Raw genomic sequence first — 22,803 nt, 5'->3', positions numbered from 1 at the left:
ACCTTCCCGTGCACGGCCGTGCGCGAGCTCGTACACGCGTGTGCGCGCTAGTATTAACGCGCGTGCAGGTGCAGCTGCGCGCATGCGCACTCGGCTCAAACGCCGCTCCTCGGAACCGTCACAGCACGAGGGGGCGCTGTGCCCCTGCGGGAGCGGAAGTGCCGCACCGCCCGCTGGGTAGCCCCGCCCACCCCCTTCGCCGCTTCCGTTGCCTTCGCCACCGACGCCGCCGCTGCGGTTGAACCGCCGCCGTCATGAACAAGAAGAAGAAGCCGTTCCTGGGCATGCCCGCGCCCCTGGGCTATGTGCCGGGGTTGGGTCGCGGGTGAGTCCTCCGGTACCCCGTCGGGCCGTGGTCTCCTGTCCCGCTGCCTCACTCGGCCCGGCTCCGGGCCTTGCAGGGCCTCCTCTGGAAGCGTTTTGCTGTTTCCTCTCTTCTCTACCCGGGCCGCGGGGTGAAGGAGTGTTCTCGCGCTGCGGGGGCAGGGGTTGTTTTTCTCAGGTTGTGTCCCTGTGGGCGTGGATATGCGTGGCCCGCAGACTGTGCCCCGTGGGGCCCTGACCCCCGAGTGCGGGGTTTCTGAAGACCCCGGCTCCCAGCCCCGCACCCTGCAGTGTTGTACAGCCCACGGGCCGTCGTCTGTGTTGTGTTCTGCCGAGACATGCTTCAGTAGAGGAAGGCACAATGCGGGAGTGGTGTGATCCCAGTGTCTTTGTAGATGAAATTTCCCCTACAAAGAGCAAGTGTTTTGCTTTATTTTTAATTTTTTTTTTATTTTTAACATAGGTTCTGTGGGCAGTGGGGATAGGAGCTGGCTGGTGCCATGCTTGCAGGAGAGTGCTGTTTTTATTGCTTGCCCTTAAGTAACATTTCTAGCTGGCTGCCTGTGCCGCAGTGAGGTTACAGTGTGCTAAGGAGTTGTCTCTGGTTTGCCAATGCAGTGCCACAGGCTTCACCACCCGCTCTGATATCGGCCCTGCACGCGATGCCAACGACCCCGTGGATGACCGCCATGCCCCGCCGGGGAAAAGGACGGTTGGGGATCAGATGAAGAAGAATCAGACAGCTGATGATGATGATGAAGATCTGAACGACACCAATTACGATGAGGTGATGTGATAACCAACCTAGAGATGCTTTTCCTCAAGTAGGAAAGAAGTCCCTGAGCTCCCAGTTCTCTTACTCTGAACCTGTGTAGGAGCTGTGAAGATTCAGGGCCTGGATTTCCTGTAGTCTCCTAACAGCTTTTTTCTTTTCTTTTATTTCAATTGAAAGTCCATTATGCATAATGACATACGTTTGCAGGTTTTTATTCTGGCTTTGGACTCTGAATTGTGCTTTAATTATCTGTGTGGAGCACTGAGAGTCTTGGGAAGGAGTCCATAAATAAAATACTAGTTTTTCTTTTATGGGATGTGCTTTCTTTTTTTAAATTCTCCTTCAGAAATGAAATCTTAAGCTGTTGTGCTTTGATATATATTTATGTGACCTGTGCAGTCTCTTGTGTTTAGATCCCACTTTCGTTGCTTAAACTTTGTGTTATTTTTTTTGTTTTCAGTAGCTTTTAGGAAAAAAAAAGTTATTAATGGGAGAAAATGCACGAGAGTTTCGTTTATTGTTTAATAGAGGCAACTTTGAAGCATTTTTACTTTAGAAATGGTGTGGGCAAATAAACACTAGGGATGGTAGAAAGCTGCTTTTGTTTAAGGGATGTGTTAACGTGATGCAGTGTTGTTAGGAGCAGCCTGCTCACGTGTATTCATTGTTCTGGATGACAGTTGGCTGCTCTGAGTACATAACAGGAGCTTTAAACTGAGGATACTGCTTCACTTTTCCCTTTTTTCTCTCATTTTTTCCTTCTTTCTCTCTCTGCAAATTCTTAGTTCAATGGGTATGCTGGAAGCCTGTTCTCCAGCGGTCCCTATGAGAAAGATGATGAAGAAGCAGATGCTATTTATGCAGCTCTGGATAAAAGGATGGATGAGCGGAGGAAAGAAAGAAGGTAGGATTTCTTAGAGCACGGGTATGGAACCTTTCTAGTTCTATTGTGTTTCAAAGGTTTTTTCTACCTCCTCCATTTTTTGATGTAAATGTTATCCTGGTCCACTAGCTAAAGTGTTGAGAGGTTTTATTTGTTTTAATGCTGTTTCTTGGACACAGTGACTAAATCTTAAGGTTGATGGGTACTTTGTGCAAATTAGCATGAGAATTGATTTGGTTGCATTGCTTCATTGTCGTTCATTCAGATGATGACAGGAGATGCTGAGGGAATGATTTTGACACCTCACATATTGCACAGCATGCTGGAAGTCATTAGAAAAGTTGTGTGCTAGCATTAGTTAACTTGTTAAACCCATGGCCTGCAGCTAAGAGGATGGTATATGCTGAAGTTCACTTGGTTAGAAATGTTTGGTTTTAGGCTATAATGTTGTCTTATTTGATGGGAGACCTCTATCACAGTTGTTTGCAGTGTGTGCTTGGAAAAAATTGTTACACCTTGCTCCAGATCAAACACATTTTTCTGTAATACTCTGCTTGAAGACTTCTTACTATGTGCATAACATCAGTACTTCTTTTTCTAAGGGAACAACGAGAAAAAGAGGAAATAGAAAAATACCGTATGGAACGACCCAAAATTCAGCAACAGTTCTCAGACTTGAAAGTAAGGAAAAATATTGCCTTCAATGTGACATTTCCATGTGATTTATGGGAGATGACTGTTCTGCATTAATGTGCTCAGGTTCTGTGTGTCATTGTGCAAGTACTGTGTTGTTCTGCAGTTCACAGTTACTTTCCTGAGAAAGCAATATAATCTTTACTGAGTGCTGCATTTGAGGTTACTTGCTATTGGAGGGGGTGATGGTAAGATACTTCTAGGAGTGTGTGGGAATATGTTATGTGGGAATAGAGTTCTTCAGTCTGTGGAGTGTTTTCCAGTGGCTACACAGCTTAGTGAAATTTATATAAATGTATGCTCTTGTTTTCTGGGTAATTGTCACTGTGGTTCTTGAGAGGGTGATGGACTTTTTTGTCTTTGGAGGGTGAGTAATTTGTTGCCCTTGGAACAGTAGTTGAGAGGGATCTACTGACTCTAAATCTCCTGTTAAATAAAATACAATGTTTAAGCTGTTGTTTAATGATTAGTAATAAATAATGATTAGTAATAAACCATGCTGCTGCAGGCACTGAGGTTAATCTGCGTATTTGCAGCACTGTGCTTAAGAACAAATTGATTTGGAATCTCAGGCTGGACTAATACCAAATTATAATTAAGTGCATATAATTCTTTTTTTACATTTAATTAGGAAAAAAAAATCTGATATTTGACCTATAAGTCTTTAATTCATCTGGAATTCTTTAAAGAAAAAAAATCCATCACGGGTTATGAGCAGCTTGAAGGAATGATTTTCTAAAATAAATAATGATGGCAACTCATGTTTGAACAGCGGAAGCTGGCAGAGGTCACAGAAGAAGAGTGGCTGAGTATTCCAGAGGTCGGTGATGCCAGGAACAAGCGGCAGAGGAATCCTCGCTATGAGAAGCTGACTCCTGTGCCTGACAGCTTCTTTGCAAAGCATTTACAGTCTGGGGAGAATCACACTTCTGTGGACCCACGGCAGACAGTGAGTATGGGAACAAAGCTGATGATCTGAGCTGTGCTTTGTAAGTAGAGATAAGGGTTAAACTGCATTCGTTAAGGTAGTTTGTGAATTAACTACCTTTAGCTTTCAGGGGAACTATGGATGTTGAACTCCTGTGCTTGCTAGAACCTTGCAGCACATGCCCTTAGCCAGACAAAACGTGAGGATGGACAGGGAAGGCTGGGATCTCATTAAAAGTGGGCAAAAAGTTTTACTTTTCTCTGGCTGTAGAATGGTGGTAATGATATTTTTGGTGTGCTTAACCAACATTTGTTACTGTTGCAATAATGTCTTGCAGAAACAGGAAAGTAGAGTTTGAGTTCACCTAGTGGTTTGCTCAACCCAGGAGCCTGCATTAAAATTTAATTTTCACTTCACAATAAGGCAAATTGTTGCTATGCTGCTGTGGGACACTGTGGTCATACAGTTACAGAAGAAGCTGGCTGTCCCTGAGTTAGCATCAGATGTCTCTGTGATTTCTTTGTGGATATTATTGTTTAAATGTGCTAGTCTCATATGCTTGTATTCAAACTTTTCATTTACTTTCTTGTTCCTGCCTTGCTGACGTGGCTAAATCTGTAATTACCTACTGATGAGCAAAACCTGTGTAAGAAATGCCTTGTGATTCAAGGAAGCCACTGTTCTGGTTATGTTGTCATCAGCACAGGGGAAAATGTCAGAAGAAAGGCAGGATATTGGCATCTGTGGCCAGCAGTCAATCAGTAAGAGCAGATGGGCAAAGAACCTGAATTCTTTTTTGACATCTCAGAAGACATTTTTAGGAATTTGTTTCTCTTACTCTTGTTTCTAGCAATTTGGTGGACTGAATACTCCATATCCAGGAGGCTTGAATACTCCGTACCCAGGAGGGATGACACCAGGATTAATGACACCTGGGACAGGTGAATTGGATATGAGGAAGATTGGCCAAGCCAGGAACACCTTGATGGATATGAGGCTAAGCCAGGTGAGCATGCCAGAAGGTGGAATTTGCTTCAGGTGTACCAGAAGTTGGTGGGGTGCTCCTATTTAAGGCTTGGTTTCAGGGTAGTCTCTCTTTACCCTGGGTGTAGTAGGTGGGAGCAGTAGTTCAGCTATGATCCCTTCATCTTGTGTAAGGATTTGTTCAGAACAGAAAGCTGAAAAATACTGTTCTTGTGTTGTTGATTTTTCTGTTCAAATCTGGTTTGCACTAAAAGGATGGGCTTTAACTGATAAAGCTGAAAGTCCTCCTAGTGGCTGAAAACTAAGCTGGTTGTTTGCTGTATTTTTAACTGCTGAGTTAAAAGTCCACATATTTTAGGAGTGGGGGGGTGGGAAAAAGTCTAGTAAGCAAGGACTTGTGTTTTTCTCATTGCTTGGTCGTGGTAACAGATCGGAGTGTAGGAGCAGTGTCTTTTTCAGTTTTGAATGTGTGCAACACGGCTGTGGGGCTGTGAATGATCACTGCAGTGGTGCTGGTTTGATGTTCCCAGGTGTCAGACTCTGTGAGTGGGCAGACTGTGGTGGACCCGAAAGGATATCTGACGGATTTGAATTCAATGATTCCCACACATGGAGGAGATATCAAGTAAGTTTAAGAAGGATTAGCTGATTAAGCCTCTTAATAGTGGCTGTGATCCTTCATATAAATGGAAATCTGTCTGAGTGGGTGGCTTTCAGCTAACATCTAGTATGTAAAGGATGACAGGCGAGTTTTTAGTACGTGCAAATTTTGATGATAAAACTAGAGTGAAATCAGTGCTATTGCCTATTAGCTTCCAGCTGCAATGCCTAAATAATGATACCTAAATACTAAACAGTTTTGGTCTGCAGTCCCGTTAGGGAATATTAGCAAGCTGTAGCTTGTAACTTGCCACTGATGTGGGAGTGTTTGAGGTCACAGGTACTGTGCATCTGAATGGGGCTGTGAAAGCTAAAGTACTCAGTGATTCAGGAGAATTGTTCCTGCCTGTCTTTTCTCCTTCATTAGTGATATCAAAAAAGCTCGTTTGCTCCTGAAATCTGTACGAGAAACCAATCCTCATCATCCACCAGCCTGGATAGCATCAGCCCGACTGGAGGAAGTCACTGGCAAGCTGCAGGTGGCTCGGAATCTCATCATGAAAGGAACAGAGATGTGCCCCAAGGTTAGAATTGCTTTGCTTCCCTACTGATCCTTGCAGGACAGTGGGAGAAAGGTTGTGGTAACAAGCAGCAGCATCTGTCTGTTAGTCTATTATTAACTATAGACTGGTACTGCTTCACTGTGTGCAATATTAAAAGAACCCACACTTGGCTGAAAGCTGTGTTGTGTTTCAAGTAATCCTTTGGATGTGTAAAAGAAGGTTCCTTCTTTTTCCTGGCAGAGTGAAGATGTTTGGTTAGAAGCTGCTCGGCTTCAGCCTGGAGATACAGCCAAGGCTGTTGTGGCCCAAGCTGTCCGCCACCTCCCTCAGTCCGTCCGAATCTATATAAGAGCAGCAGAGCTGGAGACAGATATCCGTGCAAAGAAGCGTGTCCTTAGGAAAGGTGAGAGCTTCTGCAGGGCCAGGGAACAGTGTGTGAGTCTCCCTCCATTTGTATTGCGTTGTAAATTGTTCAAGTAATACGCGTAGGATTTTAAATGCTACTTTTTTGCCTTCTTACTGAGAACAGTTGTGAATAATGTATGCCTTAATGATGGAAATCACTGCTGTTGAGTCAGAGTGGAGTGGTTGTCATACTTGTAAAGCATCTCAGCAGAAAGCTGCTGTTGCTGAGCAATTACAAAAGAATGTTTTGTTTACTGAAAGCAATTCCTTCTTGTGAAGATTAGAGAGGGTAGATGAAAGCAATTCAGAAATGGTGCTCTGAGGGGAAAAGGGTGTTTTGACCGTCTTCTCTTATGCTTTAGAAAAGATGTCAGACTTTGTGTGTGACTTTGGGATCATCTGTAATTTGTTGGAGACCACAGTGACTTCTGGTGGAGGAGCTGTGGAGGCTCTGGAGCTCCCATATCATTGAGCACTGTGGGCCTTGAGATTTGTTTTGGTATAGCAATTTCTGTGTTCTTGACAAACAGCTTTTTGGAGTGGTGCTTGCTTTGACAACTTTACATCTTTATTGCATTGAAATTGGAGGTTTTGCTCTTTTGTGGAATAGCCATCTTTTCCTAAACCTGTTCTTAACAACAGTTTGTTGTGTTGTCCCAAACCCAGGTTTCCTTGCAGGTTCACAGTGTTCTTTGATTACTTTAAATTAATAAGTCTGTGTTCACGAGTACCAAATGGCATTGATTGTTTAAGGACTTTAATTTAGCCAGGAAAAGGGATCTGTATTTAATACACTTAATACCTCCCTGTGATGCAGTCTACAGTATTAGACTGACTTTGCTTCAAAGGATGTAAGTTGCCTGCTGCCTCTTACTGTTGTGAAGCAAATTGCATATTGGTCTGAATTGGGCTCTTAGGGCATGTAAACCACCTGAGCATGAACAGCACTATTTGGTAGCATGTTTTATTTTTCACTGGCTAAACAGTGCATTGTTCTGTGGATCATTACTCCTGTGGCTCCTGTTCTTCTGCAACAGCAGTAATGGATGCTGAATGAGAGAATGCTTTTACATGAGCAGGAGCAGATTTCTAAGTCCAGCTCTGGAAGGAAAGCATCTTGTGTGAAAGCAATGACTTGTGCATAAAGTTCAGAATCTGTTCTTTCACTTTAAGCATTGTGTCATGTTCCAGTTTACAGAACCACCTGCTTAAACTCTGGCACAGAGCTGTTGGTGGTGTGGAATACAGCTTGTCCTGCTGCTTCCAATCTCTGTGTGTTAGGAATCAACTTCAGAGTGCCCCTCTACTACCTAGGGAACATGAGCAATGCAGTGCTTGGAACTGTTTGGGCGTACAGCCTTAAGATAAATGGCTGTTTAACCCAGTGCTTACCCAAAAATAGAGAAGGGTGGTGGCCAGGTAATGTCACTGAAATGTGGTCTCTCATAGTGTATTTCTTCTGTCGTTGGCTGTGTTCTTTCCTACCGTCCAGCAGAACCTCTGGAGCTTTTAAAGCCTCCCTTTGACTAAAGACAGCAAGCTGAGTGTTCAGAATACATTGTGAGGTGTAAAAATCAAATGCTCTATCTACAAAAACATGCTCTGTCCTGCTGAGCAGTGCTTTCAGCTCTTGCAAGCTGATATTATTCAGTTAAAATGCTTCAGAAAAATCTCCTGCTGCTGTAGACTTAAGGTGGAATGGCTAATGCCCAAAACCTCAGTGCACACTACTTGTAAATGTTCTGTGTGTTTCTGTGATGCTTAGATGTGCTCTGAAGTTGATGCTCAGCAGTGTGCCTCAGCCCTCCCAGGAGTGCTTAAAGGAACAGCAATGCCTGGAAGCCTGGTTAATTCCAAAGTAGTTTTAGATGCAACTTTCTTCTCTTCTGTGGTTCTGCAGTTTTGCTTTCCCTATTGTATTCAGTCCTGTGTTGCTGTAGCCTATTTATTTATTGTCACTATGGAAACAGTGAAGCTGATACTGTACCAACTATGGTCATCCGTGCAAGCTGTAGTGAAAAAAGGGTTAAAAAAAATGCTTCTTAATGTCACTTTAAGATGCAAGTTTATAAAGGGACAGGATGAGAAAAATTGTTTGTTTTTTTTAGACTGCACATCTGGAAACATCTAGAACAGTCTGCAGAGAATGCACTTCCTACTGAGAGTGGTTATTTCTTGGACAAGATGAAAAGTGCCTTGATGAACTCTTGATTAGATGAAGAGTCCCTGTTGGATTGCTGAAAGCATCCTTAGAAGTGGGTGCCTTCAGGTGTTAGTGTCAGTGATAAAGCTTTTATGCATCCTCCTGTAGTATTTTTGGATAATGTGCCAGTAATTTATTGGGCTGGTGAATTGGAATCTACTGACCTATCAGCTGATTGTCAGCCTAAATGAAAACTTAGTTGTGAAGGTGGTGGTGGGTAAAACTTCAGAGGAAATGAAGATTTCATGGGTTTATCAGATAAAGCCCTATCAGGGGTGCCTTTCTTAATGCAGTTTTGTAAGGCCAGTTTTGTCAGAAGTGACCAACAGGGACTGAGGAGGTTCACTTTTTCCTAGTTGTTGTGAGCGAGCGTTGGACAGGGGAAGGAAAGCAGATGGTCCTCAGCATATTGTCTTCTTTTCTTTTTCACAGTTCACTTTTGGAAGGGGGGAATCCCAAATAAATTGGTCTTCTTTCTCTTTGGGCCAGGAATCTATGTGTCTCTACAAAACTATAAAATCCTTTTAAAGAGCATGCCTTTTCCTCTCCCATTATGTTGACAATAGGTGACGCATCAGCCTTCATTGCAGAGGTCAAAACTGGACTCCAGCAGCAAATCCTCAGGCAATAAAAATGAAACCACCAGAAAACCAACTATCATTTATTTCTTTTTAAAAGTGCTTCTTTCTTTCCTTCTTTCCCTCAGCAGACTTTCCCTGTGTTGAAAGGGATCCTCTGGTCACAAGTCAGCAGGCAAGGTTGTTGAAAGCTCTGACAGTCAGTGAAGTGGAACATTACAACACATGGTAGCAGCACACACCAATGCAGAGTCCCTACACTACATGGACCTCCCTCCAAGAGCAGCTTCAGATTGTTCCTCATCCAGCTCCCCTCTAGTGATTCAGATCCCCTACTTCTACTAGTCCTGACATTGCCTGGTCCCTAGGTAGTGACACGAGTGTGTCACATGTGTGACACTGGCACAGGCTGCCCATGGGGGGTTGTGGAGTCTCCTTCTCTGGAAGTATTCAAGACCTGCCTGGATACCTGCCTGTGTGACCTGGTGTAGGGAACCTGCTTTGGCAGGGGGGTTGGACTCAGTGATCTCTAGAGGCCCCTTCCAACCCTTATGATTCTGTGCAATTCTAAAGAGTCTGAATTCTGTATCAGAGTAGTATAGACTTAGACCTTACATATTTGGGATTTTTTATCGGTGTTATATGTATTAATATCTCAGATATTCATCAGAGTACAGCAGTCCCTTTTACCATGCTGAGACTTGAGGCTTTGCTCAGCTAGGTGTTTTACTGCGGAGGATGTAATTACAGCTCACAATTAGAAAAGCCCTTGTCTTGGTAAAACCTGTTTCCAATTAAAATTAACATTATATATATTTTTTTACTTTCAGATTTGAAGTTCTCATTGTTGAAACAAGAGTTAATGTAATTACAGCTCTCTTCCTTTTCTCTTGCAGGAAGTTTTATCTGCGATGGGACTAAGTCTCATGCATTATCATTATCTTTCTATTGGTAAACTTCTTTCTCCTGATTTGCATAATTGTTTTTGCCTCTTTAGCCCTTGAGCACGTTCCAAATTCGGTGCGTTTGTGGAAGGCAGCTGTGGAGCTGGAGGAGCCTGAGGATGCCAGAATCATGCTGAGCCGTGCTGTGGAGTGCTGCCCTACCAGTGTTGAAGTAAGCTTGAGAAAAGTCAAATAGAGCAACCTCCTGCATTCTGCTTTAGGTTGGAGTTAGGGCTTTGAAAACAAAAGGCAGGTGAGCTAGTTTTCTGCAAGGCAGAAGGATGTGGTGAGCAGTGAACTAAGTTGTTTTTTTCTTTTCCGCAGACTTAACTTCTAGTAGTCATTATATACTTCATTTTCCTGTGTAAATGTTTTCTGCTCGTTTCTGAAATGCTGAACCAAAGCATCTTCTATTCAGCTGTTTAAAAAGTGATATGGGCTGTAAAGATTAGTGTGTAAGCCTGCCAAGTGGAGACAGTACCTTCAGAGATGATTAGGATTTAGCTCTGAGGGCAGTAGTAGACTCTGCTTCTGCTATTTCTGCACTGGTGTTGTGCAGCCTGCTTGTACAACACGAGGACAGTTGCCAACTGGTAGCAGACAGAGTCAAGCTGCTCAGCTCTTCAGGCTGACGCTGCCGTACGGAGGCGTTGTCGTCTCCTTGTTCTAATCTAAAGTACATATTTTGTTGCTCTGCAGCTGTGGCTTGCTCTGGCAAGACTGGAGACATATGAGAATGCTCGTAAAGTCCTTAACAAAGCCCGTGAGAATATTCCAACGGATCGTCACATCTGGATTACTGCTGCCAAGCTGGAGGAAGCCAATGGAAACACCCAGATGGTGGAGAAAATCATCGACAGAGCCATCACGTCCCTTAGGGCCAACGGCGTGGAGATCAACAGGGAGCAGTGGATACAGGTATTGGCCTGGTCTTGGTTAGTGACCCAGCTGAACCTTTCAGGTTCTGTTTTGAAGCTTCCTGTTTCTTGAAGCTAGGTTAGAATGATTTTGCACTGGGTTTATTAGTGGAAATCCCTGTGGAAAGAAATTAGGTGAGGCTCAAATGCTGAGGAGTGCCAAGGGCATAGATAAGTGATCCACTGGGGTGACATTAGGTGTTGAGCTGTAGAATGTCTGATTTACTTCTTGGAAAATAACCAGCTTTGAGTTGAAGCAGCTGCTGCCTCAAGTAAGAGGGAAGCATTAAGCCTCCAGTTAAGGATTTATATATGTTCTGCACATGTCTTTTCTGGCTTGAGAGACACCTGTTTGCCAGAGTGGTTTTCATTGGAGGGTGCTGTAATAAGTCAATACAAATATTGCATATGCAGCAGACAGGAAATATTCTTTTAGTCCTTTGGCTCATAATGCCTCCTGAGGCTGTGTGAAGTAGGCACAGCTAACGTGTGGGGGGCAGGTTATCTGATGATGTTTGCAGAGCACATCCTCTGTGTGAGTTCATCACACTGTTACACGTGGTCCTATTTTGGAGCTTCTGTGCTAGAAAGGCAGCAAGAAGTTCTATGGAATTTCAGTGTTTTGGTCACCTTTGAAAACTGTGATTCTTGAGTTTTCCTGAGTTAGTGAGGCCTTCAAATACTGTGTGAAATAACAAATATAAGTGGTTTGATGTTAAAAGAACTTTCCTCCAGAATATCTACAGTTGTTTGGTTTACAGGGTTATGTTTAAACATATTTACTAGTGATATCACTTGCAGTGGGTCAAGGCAACAAAATGTTCCTGCCACAATGTTTGAGTGTCAGTAATTACCAAAGTATTTAATATTAAACTGATAATCTTGCTGACATCTAAATGAATGACAACTTTCTTTACAGCACTAAAGCAATTAAAGGTTAATTTCAGTTTCTCTTTAAAAACCAGCACACCACCCTTTGCATCCTTGTCTTTCTGTGAGTACTTTGCAGTACCTTCCTGTGGGTGTGGTCTCTTTAGTGTTGAGATCTATTACAAACATCTTATTACTCAAACATATATTGACCTTCATGTCCCCTTGTGCTTGCAGATGAGGAGTTGCTGCTGCAGAATCTATCCTCCTGTGCTGAGGTTTTGAAATGAGCAACTTTTGTTCTTGTCCCTAGGATGCTGAGGAGTGTGATAAAGCTGGAAGTGTGGCCACGTGCCAGGCCATCATGAGAGCTGTGATTGGGATTGGGATTGAGGAAGAAGATCGGAAACATACCTGGATGGAAGATGCAGACAGTGTATGTCCAGCTGTGATGCTGTGTTTTTTTTTCTAAACTGGGGGAAATGGAACTGGAGCCAGGAAAAGAAGATTGCTTTAATCACTGAAAGTGGATGTGATTTGCACGCTGTCTGCTTGCGTTTGGCCAGTCCCCCTCTCAGGGGGTTTTTGTATTGTAGAACTCTTTCTCAGACTTGAATCTCTATTAAGCAGCAGGCTGGTGATTCTAATAGGTTGTTTGCTGATTTATTTATGGGATATCAACAAAAATTGCCTTCAACAATTGAAGAGTTTCAAGGTGTAAACATAGTAGTTGAAGAGGTGATGTGGTAAAGCTTTTTATACACTCCCTTCTCAATCCTACGTTTCCTTTGTATTTGGGGAGGAGTTTAAACATGCACTACAAACTAAATTATATTTTGGCACTGAAAGAGACAATTGGAACATTCCTCTCAGCTTCCTTTTAAAAAGCTGATATCAAAGTATGTAATGTCCCAATTCATACAGTAAGTTTGAGTTCTGTGTTTAATTACACACATCATTCTGTCTTGCCCTTGATTTCACTGCAGTTTTCAACTGACTTCTGCCCTGTTTTTCCTTAGTGTGTCGCTCATAATGCCCTGGAGTGTGCCCGAGCAATTTATGCCTATGCCTTGCAAGTTTTCCCAAGCAAGAAGAGTGTGTGGCTGAGAGCAGCATACTTTGAAAAGAACCACGGAACAAGGTACACACACTGTATAATCAGGTAGAAGGGCTACAAGATCAGCAGTAAAGTGTACTGTTCCACCGATGGGAGTTAGTTCAGCTGGTGAAAGCTCGGTGGCATTGTTTGCAGGTCTGACCTTTGTTGTGGTCAGGTCATCTGTTTTCTTTGTGAGATTGTAAAGAGTTGTTTAGAGAAAGAGATTACTTAATAAAAATAGCAATGAATAGGTGAGGGAGGGACAACCATCTTTGAGAAAGCATTTCTAGAAAAAAGTGGGAATACAGAATAGGATATCACCAAGGAGTGTGGCAAGTGTTTTGTTCACTTCTGTAGGTCAGTCTGTATAGTAAACCTCCATGCAAATGGAATTAGCCTTGCTAAAGCTAACGTGGCTGTTGTGTGGAAGTGACTGTGGAGGCAGAGTTCTGTATCATGCTTTTGGAACAAGTGTGTCTTTGCCTTTGATGTTCTCCTATGTTTCCCTGTGGTGGCTGGTCCCCTTGTTCTACATGAAGTGCATTTTCCAGAGGAGGAAGAGAATTTTAGTAAGATCAAGCCAGCTTCATCTAATAATTCTGAAAAGCTTCCTGTCTCAGTTTCTGCTGAGGTTTGTTTAGGAGACTGGCTCTGTCCAAGACAAATGAGCTGTTTATGCACAGAGTCTTTCTGCAGCAGCCATCAAACAAAGGTGTCTGAACAATGAGCCGTTTGTGGAACAGTGATTTCAGAACCCTTGTGGAAAAATGACCCCACCCTTTCCTTGTTATGAAACAACTTATCAAGGTTTACAGCTTTGGACTTTGCAACAATATTTATAGCACTGAGTGATAGTGGAAGTCGAGTGTGAGAGCTTGCCTTTGGCAGTGCTTTGAGTGATTGTAACTTGCTCTTTCTTGTCTCAGGGAATCCTTGGAGGCTCTTTTGCAGAGAGCTGTTGCTCACTGTCCCAAAGCAGAAGTGCTCTGGCTCATGGGAGCCAAATCAAAGTGGCTGGCAGGAGATGTGCCAGCAGCCAGAAGCATCTTGGCACTGGCTTTCCAGGTGGGTATGTTGGACTAGTGTAATGTGGCAAATGTGAATTAAAGAATATGGAGTAGGCTTTTTCTGTTAGTGCTCACCTGATTTCTGCCATTTTCTTTTGTTATGAGATTTCCTCTGATAGTTTTATCTGTCAAAATGTTCTCCTGTAAAGTGTTAGCAAGTTGGAAGCAAGGATGCATTACTGCTCTTGTAATATTACCACACCAAGTTGTAAGTTTGCAGACCGTGGCTATTGGTACCATTGCTCCTTCCACATCCAGCAACAGGTCACCATTGTTTTGTGACAGAGCAGTGATCTGCCCCAGTGGGTGAGGTTGCTCTTTTACCTATGGTTTGGACCAAATCCACTAATCTAAAGCAAAGTGAATGAAGTTGTCTGCTGGATACTGGAGGGTGGGCAGAGAGGTACAGTTCTAATGTGGAACGAGGCCTCAGGAGCTAGGGAGCAAAAATAAATGACAGCTCCTCAGCAAGAAGGTGTGAAAGGCTTGTTTCCTAAACTTGATCATGGTTCTTTTTGTAATATTCTGAGTATTTCTTGACATGATTGTTACTGAATTGACTTGTATTGGAGGAGTGCTGTTCACAGGCCTCTGCTGGGAATCTGAGCTTCAGCTTTTTTGTTTGGGGATAATGAAGTGAAGGTCTCACTGTGACAGACTCTCTGATTTTTGCAGTAGTTAAGCTGGAAGTTCAGAAGATCAAGCATTAATGCTTTTCAACAGTTGAGAAGCATCCAACTTTTCAACTGAAATATATCTTTGTGTTGCGCATCTGTTTCGTAGAATTTCTATGAACTTCAAAGGTCAAAGAAGATTGGGAGGAGCTTGAACTGGAGGAAAAAAAAAGTCCTCGTGTGGATTGACAGAGCTCTGACTTCAATTTTAATCTGGATCAAACGGAGGATTAAATCTGCTGTTGATTCACTGTATGCATTTGTCTGTCATTTTATGTTCTTGCAGGCCAACCCCAACAGCGAGGAGATCTGGCTGGCTGCCGTCAAGCTCGAGTCAGAAAACAATGAGTATGAGAGAGCAAGGAGGCTGCTGGCAAAGGCTCGCAGCAGTGCCCCCACTGCAAGGGTAAGGGATGTGTGAAGAGCAGAGAGGCCGAGGCTTCTCGTGGCAACATGTGAGCTGAGTTGTAAGCAGGAGCTCCTTTGGTTCTGTGGCCTCAAGTGATTGACCAGATGGCTCCCTGCCACTGCCTTTTGCAGGCACCGTAGCACTTCTCCAGCAGATTGCAACACACAGTGGTGGTGTGGTGGGAACAGAGGGCTAGGATCAAGTGAAGGGTTTCAGGTTTTTTTTTCACACAAATGGCAAAAGTCAGGAAATTCCCAGTTTACAGCTGTTTGTATAAAGTTCCTGTTGCATAAAAGCTTGTCTTGGAGAAAAGGGAGTGATAATATTTTCACAGAGGACTCAATTATGCTGTGCTGAAGACAGTACTCATTGAATTTATTTAAAGTGACAGTCTTGTGTTTATCTCTACAGTTACTTCTGGTATGATAAAGTTTGTCAATATTTAGCTGTGCATACAGAATCATTCTAATTTGTCCAAGTAAGAGAAAAAGTTGTTACATGGGAAATCAGATCTTCCCTGCCCACAGTTTGTAATTCATCCTGGATCTTGTAGATTGTCCTCCTCTTCGGTCACTCAGGGAGCCTAAAACTTCAAACTAATGAGGAACTTTCCAATGAATGCATGAATGTGGGAACCCACTGCATTGACAAAGTTCTTGGTTTTGGTTGTTTGTTTTTTTGTTTTTCAATGGCTGACAGTGATAAACAGCTCTGGCTCTTTCTCAGGTCTTCATGAAGTCTGTAAAGTTGGAATGGGTGCTTGGAAACATTGCTGCAGCCCAAGAGCTTTGTGAGGAAGCTCTAAAGCACTATGAGGACTTCCCCAAACTGTGGATGATGAAGGGACAAATCGAGGAACAAAAAGAGCTGGTAGAGAAAGCAAGGGAGGCTTACAATCAAGGGGTAAGATGCACACTATTGCAGGCTTGCTTTGTGCTTGTGATATGGACAGATGTCTGTCTTCAAATAAGGATGGAGGGAGCTCTGTCTCAGATCAACTGTAGAGCTGACTTCTGTTCTCTCCCTGTTGCTGGTTAAAACAGTAACAGAAAAACATTAGAGTGTTGAAATCAGCAGTGAGAATTTATTTCTTAGCCAGTATGCCTGTGCAAAATTCACTTTCTTGCTTGAGGGAGTTTGCTGTATGCTTGACTACACCTAGCAGGAAAGAAGTCATTACACAGTAATTCTGTTAAGACCTGCAAGGACTAACAGCAGATCTTCTTAACAGAAGCCCCTGCTAATTAGGCTAGGTAAACACTGTAAAAATAGATGGTCTACTGAGTACTCATCTGTCTTTTAAATGGTAATTGGTGTCCTTCTGTAGGAATGCTCCTGAAACTCATCGGCTGTGAAAGTGATAGGGAAGCAGGTTTCTGCCAACCTCTGTATCCTAATGACTTTGTGATCTTCAAAGGCAGTGTGTTTCCTGCATGCTCTGAGAATGTGATTTCGTTATGTATTAGAGCTCTCCATCTCTCAATGGAGCATAAGTTATGGATGTACTGTTAAGGGAGGTATATTCTTTCTTTTTGCTTGGCACTGGGATAGCTCAGTTGTAGCTGCTGTACTTCCTGTTTTGGTTATAGGAGAAACTAGATTTCTACTGTTAAATGCTGTAAGATTAACTAGGAGAAATTTGAGAGGTAGGTTGCCTTTATCTCACTTCTGAACTCCTCAGGAAGACGTAAGGAAGAAATTCCTTTTCTATGGGGGTTATAATATGTTTTCAGATCTACATGTGCCATACCATTCATTATTCTTTTAAACAGCTGAAAAAGTGTCCCCATTCCATACCCCTGTGGCTTTTGCTGTCCAGACTGGAAGAGAAGGTGGGGCAGTTGACCAGAGCAAGGGCCATCTTGGAGAAGTCTCGCCTGAAGAATCCGAAGAATGCAGATCTCTGGTGAGCTGTGTGGTGTGAACTTAGCTTGGGCTGCAAGGCCAGTGTGTGCTTCAGGCCAGCTCAGGTGTTTGATGATAGAACTTAGAAGCACACAGTAACATGCATGTGTTCATGTGGGTCTATGTGTGTAATTTCCAGTGACTTCCACGTGACTTAGAGTTGATTTGTACATAGTGTGTTTCAGTAAATATCATCACTGGGTTTCTTTCTTATCAGGTTAGAGTCTGTGCGATTGGAGTACAGAGCTGGGCTGAAGAACATTGCAAATACTCTGATGGCCAAGGCCTTGCAAGAATGCCCCAATTCAGGTGAGCTGGGTGTCCTTTCTGCCCATGTCTCAGAATAATGCCTTTTAGAGAAGTGTCAGTCATCCTGCAAAGGGTGTGTGGAGGGTTTTTGTGAATAATCCTGTTTACTTTGTAGTGGCTCACACCAGAGGGGACTTGGGATGGTGTTGGCATCGTTGGCTGTGGTCCAGTTTGTCAAGAGGTTTTGTGTGAAATAATCTTGAATATTGGTGGCTTTTCTGTGAAGCTGGTAGAAGTCTGTGCCAAGGTTTAAAATTGAAGAAAGGCTCTCAAGTTTTTGTAATTAGGGAGTTTGGGGGAAAAGGGATGGGTTTTTTTTCTGTCTCACTGGAGTATAATTGGCTGTAGGAGACTTCCTGTTGTTGGCTTGCCCATACTGGTTGCTACTAATGAGGCTTGTGTGCTTAACAACTTGCACTGGCAGCAAATTTCAGTCAGTAATGATAAGGGGATCATGTACCATGAGTGTTTAGTCCTGTTTTTTGATTATTTTAACTTACAATATATGACTACTTGCCTTTCCTTAACTAAGTCAGTTGGTTCTCGCCAGCAGTGGAAACATTCTCCTCTTGGGATGGGAGGAGAAAGTGCATAATGCTTTTTTTTTTTTTTGACAGAAATGTGGGAAGGTTTAATTATTTAAACATGCTGACACCTTTGGAGAGATGTCACTTTAAATAGAAAGAGTAGCAACCTACCACAGGGTTTTTAGTTTGCCTTCAGGCTGGATTTTGAAAAGTGCTTAAATGATGGCTGCTTAAGTTGTCCCAGTGACATAATGAGAATTAAGTGACTTCTATGGCTTCATAAACTCATTGCAAGCTGCTCCCTGTGTGAGTGGCTCAGCAAAGCAATACCCACTTTGTTTTGTGGATGACCTAATGCTTCATGTGTTCGCCACCTCAGGCTTTTTTTTTTTTTTGCAGAATCTGCCTGTTGCTATGGAAATAGGCAGTAAGATCTCAGATTTTGTTTGAATAAAGTAACTTCCAACTCTCAAAACTCTACAAACCAGGAAGAAAAACCTTCAGGATTTAGTTTGTTGGAAACCTACAGTTGTGTAAATGAGAGGCCTGTGTCCATCAGTTGCTGATCTGGTTACCATTCCTCATGGCTGTCATAGGTGGATGGCATGAAGGATGAAACTGAAATAGAGCAGTGTTTGTGTCCTCAGCAGGCCTGAAAATAGAGGTCTGTAAAAATGGTTTGACTCTAAATGTAAAGAGCAAATCATGGGAACAAGAAGGGGAGAGAGTTCTGCTGCAGCCTGTCACTGCAGTCATCTGGGTTGGTGTAAATTCCCATGGTGCAGTTTATGGGAAGTGAGAATGCTTTTATAGAGTCCTGGCAGACCCAAGCTTACAGGCTTTGCCTTGAAGTGATCAGCAGGTATGGTTGACTGACATTAGAAACTGAAGATTTCATGCTCCTCTGAGCATGTTTCCTTTCTTGTTTTTGGCAGTGGAAGGAACCAGGGATTAAGCCCAGCTTTCCTGGCCCTATCGTGTCCTTTGTCATATGTGTGGAGAGCCAGCATCAATAATCAAAGCAGCTGTGGTGTTCTTTGGCACCCTTGAAACTGCTTCCAATGGTGTACTTTGCACCAAGTGGGACTTCACCTGCTGCTGTAGCTTTCCATTCAGGCCAGTTTGTTGCTGCTCACGAGTTCCCCTCTGCAGAGTACAGTGTCCTGTGTGAAAAACCTAAGCTCTGTGCTTGCACACACTGGCATTAGGGAAATGGCAGTGATGCTGTGGTACAGAAACAGAAGGGGTCCATTGTGGGTGTAGCCACTCTCTAAATTTCAGGGTACTGGATGAAGTATCCGTGCTGAAGGAGTGATGAGTTGGAGGTATGAGGATAACTTCTAGGATGGGGACAGTAGTAATGCTTTAGAGTGCTGCCCTGATGACAGATGTGATGTTGAGGGGTGATCTCTGGTTTGCACTAAACAGTCTTTCTACTTTCCCTGATTAAGGAATCCTGTGGTCAGAGGCAATTTTCCTTGAAGCGCGACCACAACGGAAGACCAAGAGTGTGGATGCCCTGAAGAAGTGTGAACATGACCCACATGTTCTGCTGGCTGTGGCCAAGTGAGTTCCTGTGCTTGATGTAGTAAAGACACTCATTTTTGTGTGTAGCTGCATCCCTGATGAAACACTGCACTTGAAACGACCACGTGATGCTGGCTGCAGCAGCTCTAATAAGCCTCAGAGCAAGTAGCAGCTCTCAAGCTGTCTCCTAGTAACTGCAGATCTGCTGCTCTCCCTTGATTTGGGACAAGGGATGTCAGCCTGCCCTCAAGCTGTTCTGGTGGCTTTGGGAATGCAGCATGGACAGTAATACATTCACACTGAGTCCTTTTCTACTGCTCAGTATTGGCAGTTTGTGAAGACCATCTTTGTGCCTCTTAAATGGAATTTTGGCATGCTTTCAGATGAGCTAGGCTTGCTTAGGTTTTATAGGATATGTTTTAAGTATTTTTGAATGTATGGATGGTTTCTGCTGGTTGTTGTTTCCTTTTTTTTTCTGTGATTGATGCTGTACTCTTCGTATTTTCTCTCTATCCTAAACTGTCAGATTCTTTTAATCTTAAGCTAGCTTGTGCTGTCTTAGTCTTCTCCCTTCCTGAATTTCTGCTATTTCAGTTTTCTTTTAGTTGTGGCCCTTCCTGGAATGCAGAGTACAAGTCACACTGTAGCTTGCTTCACTGGAACAGGAAGATAGTCTACTAGGAATTGTCTTATTTCTGTAGATCAAATTGTGAGGTTTCCAGTGATGAAAAACTATTATTAGAATTGACTCACACATATCCCTTCTGATGTGATTGCAGACTGCTCCACAGCAGTCATGACTGGAACGAACTTACTTCTCTTCCTTTGTGAACAGCAGCAGAGGTTAATGCAGAAAGCATGTTGCCCAAAGAGTTGCCCAATTCTTTCACAACTCTTTTTTATAGGCCAAAGAAAACTGTAGGTTACACTCCAGTGACTGCAGCACTGGGTTCTGACAGATAACAGCTGCCTCCTTCTGCCTTAGCAGCAAGTGAGAAAAATGTTAACTTTTGCTTTGTTGAAACTTCTGGGCACTTTCTGGTGCAACCTCAGGCAGTTTAGCAGCTAATCCCAACATGAACAGCTTCTGCCTCCCATTGTGACTTGCCTGTAGGTATGGTGACAGTGTGGTCAGTCACACACCTGTGGAAGGCTTGAAGTATTACTCTGAACATGGCCACCACTTGCAGGTGTTTAGCTCTGCTGTCATTGTTGCTGCCCTTTTAAATCACAGTTTATTTAACACAGAACAATCAAGAGTATTATAGGGCTTAAAAACAATCACATAAGCTGTATAATTTTATGGCTGGCTAAGCTCTTTATGAGGGATGGCTGTTTGATTTGATAAGGACATTACTAGCTCAAATGAACTCTTTAATGCAAAGGAATGAGACCAATTGACTGTTGACTCAGCTGGTTAATTACGGGGGAGAAACTTCAGAATTCACAAGTGCCTTTTTTTGTCATGGCAGCCATTGGGCTGTGTGCCAGGGTTGGGATTGAGCTTGGAGTGTTACATGTGTCTTTCCTTGTAAGGTGGGGATGGCAGGAGAGCTCTGCTCCACTAGAGCTTTCTTGGTGTAAGTGATTGCATGCAGTCATGGCTCCATTAACGTGTTTTAACTGCGTGAAGCTATTCAAATGTTAAGATGCTAAAATCAATTTGAAAGGTGAAGAAATGAAGATAGGAAAAATAGTTGGATGTATATAAACCTGTCCCTTTCCACAGCAGAATTAAGTGAATGAGTTAGCAAGGATTGAGCTCGGAAAGTAATGAATACTGCCCTTCTCTGGGGTGTCTGACTCCTCCTTTGACAGTGAGCAGAGTGGAGAGGAGGCAGTGGAAGTGCTCAGTCCTCTCACGTCTCTTCCCTTCCCAGGGGAGCACAGTTAGCAGATGACTGCAGAATGTCATTTCCTTCTTGGGAGAAGAAATGAAATACCTGTACAGTGCTTGCAGATTGCTGTATTGCTCTGGAGAGGATATTTATTTATTTGCTTTCCCCAACAGATTGTTCTGGAGTGAGCGTAAAATAACAAAGGCCCGAGAGTGGTTCCACCGAACAGTGAAGATTGATTCTGACCTGGGAGATGCCTGGGCCTTCTTTTACAAGTTTGAGCTCCAGCATGGCACAGAGGTGAGCGTGCACCTGGAAGCACAGGGAGCTGGGTTAGGCAGCAGGAATCCCTGGCTGGTGTTGGTACTCAGAGCACGCTGCTGCTGCTTGGCTGGCTTACAGGCTGAGGCTGTCACACCTGGTTGTAAGTGAGCATGCACAGGCATGTGTGGTGGTTTCTAAGAGGCACTGTCATTAGCAGAGCTGTCTTCCTGGCTGCTTTGCTATCCGCAGTCATGCTAGTTCATGCAAAGACCTATGAAATCAATCTTGCTTCTGTAAAATACAAGCTTTCCCATAGGAGGCTTTTCCTGGAGCTGTGATGCTAGATTTGTGCAGCTTGTCTTTGCAAGCATCGAGTACAGGCTGCTTATGGACACAGCTGAAGGAACACTTCTAATCTGTAGGGCAGATTTTACTGCCTGATATTACTGATATGATGGAAGTGTTATCTTCTGACTTCACAGTGACCTCTTGCTTGGCCTGTGGGGCGGTAACACAAAGAAAACTTCTGCTGCAGTTTCTTTGGGGTGGCCAAAACCTGTGTGACTGTAATTAGACCGGTTTGTTCAGCAAGAGTTGCTGTCACTGAGTTTTAACTCCAGCTTCTTCCCATACTGCCCTTAGTGGGGAGTAGGGGCTGAGGGGGAAGGCTTTGGGTAAGTGCTGGAATTAGGGAGGAGGCTACGAAGTGTTTGGCCCTTTGCTGGAACAAGCCATGGCATTCACAGACCTGTGCAATTTCCCATTTCTCTTCCTTGTAGGAGCAACAAGAGGAGGTGAGGAAGCGCTGTGAGAACGCTGAACCACGCCACGGAGAGCTTTGGTGTGATGTTTCCAAAGACATTGTGAATTGGCAGAAGAAGATTGGAGAGATTCTTGTACTTGTGGCAGCTAAGCTGAAAAACACCTTCTAGAGTTGGCTGGCTTCAGCTGCACCAGTCACTTCTGCAGGACTTGTCTGCTTTCTTGTTTTCCCTTCATTTGACCTTCAGTGGCACAGAGCTCAGGACAGGAGATAGATGGCAATATGAGAGATCTTTCCTCCAAGAGAAATGCTGATCCCTTCTCCAGCAATAGTGCTCTAGGCTCACACAGTGCAGTAATTAGCTTCTGCAGCACCAGTGCATCTAAACCCCCTCTGGATGTTGCTGCTGGTGTAAATGCTGGGGAGCTGAGCAGTTCTGTAAGGCTGCATGGGCATTTTCATTCTGACACCTGAATCCCCTCTCTAAATACAAGCCTTAATTACTGCTTGTATGGTTCCTATCTTCAGCAGTGGCTCTGGCTTCCCCTGTAGCACAGAGTGCCTGTCCTTGTCCCCTGCTCTGTGCACTGTTGGTAGCGTGTGCCCCACCTGATGCTGGTTCATAGCAGCAGATCTGTTCTGTTGTGTCTGACTCCTCGTGGAGGAGGCGGGGGGGTTCTGCTGGGGTGATGGATGGGGTCATCCTGTTCTCTCGTTGTTCTCTGCTGGCAGGCTGCAGCACAGCTCAGAAGCA

At 43.7% G+C, this 22,803-nt stretch overlaps 1 protein-coding gene across 1 annotated transcript; it reads left to right on the top strand.

The window, feature by feature from the left end:
• Positions 1-222: 222 nt before the first annotated feature.
• PRPF6 (pre-mRNA processing factor 6) lies at positions 223-22,755 on the top strand. Its single transcript, XM_065754314.1, has 21 exons — positions 223-325; positions 943-1,111; positions 1,885-2,003; positions 2,585-2,663; positions 3,448-3,624; positions 4,454-4,609; positions 5,118-5,212; positions 5,615-5,771; positions 5,991-6,153; positions 9,934-10,052; positions 10,580-10,798; positions 11,981-12,103; positions 12,687-12,808; positions 13,693-13,831; positions 14,794-14,913; positions 15,643-15,819; positions 16,689-16,822; positions 17,039-17,130; positions 19,109-19,223; positions 21,196-21,322; positions 22,066-22,755. Exons 1-21 carry the CDS (start codon positions 255-257, stop codon positions 22,216-22,218), a joined length of 2,826 nt encoding a protein of 941 aa, XP_065610386.1. The 5' UTR covers positions 223-254; the 3' UTR covers positions 22,219-22,755.
• The last annotated feature ends 48 nt before the right edge of the window (positions 22,756-22,803 follow it).

This window comes from Cyrtonyx montezumae, unplaced genomic scaffold, assembly GCF_038088225.1.
Source record: "Cyrtonyx montezumae isolate F1298 unplaced genomic scaffold, pur_monq_1.0 scaffold_9, whole genome shotgun sequence".
In the NCBI taxonomy this organism is placed as follows: Eukaryota; Metazoa; Chordata; class Aves; order Galliformes; family Odontophoridae; genus Cyrtonyx; species Cyrtonyx montezumae.
The sequence above is the reverse complement of the archived record's forward strand: the minus strand, read 5'-3'. Positions and strand labels throughout refer to the sequence as shown.

What these genes read in the sequence shown, in the direction of transcription:
- PRPF6 (XM_065754314.1), top strand. Translation starts at nt 255, where the DNA reads ATGAACAAGAAGAAGAAGCCGTTCCTGGGCATGCCCGCGCCCCTGGGC. An exon ending in GAACAGAGATGTGCCCCAAG is followed by an intron (nt 5,772 to 5,990) that starts GTTAGAATTGCT and finishes TTTTCCTGGCAG; the next exon opens with AGTGAAGATGTTTGGTTAGA. An exon ending in GCAGTGCCCCCACTGCAAGG is followed by an intron (nt 14,914 to 15,642) that starts GTAAGGGATGTG and finishes GCTCTTTCTCAG; the next exon opens with GTCTTCATGAAGTCTGTAAA.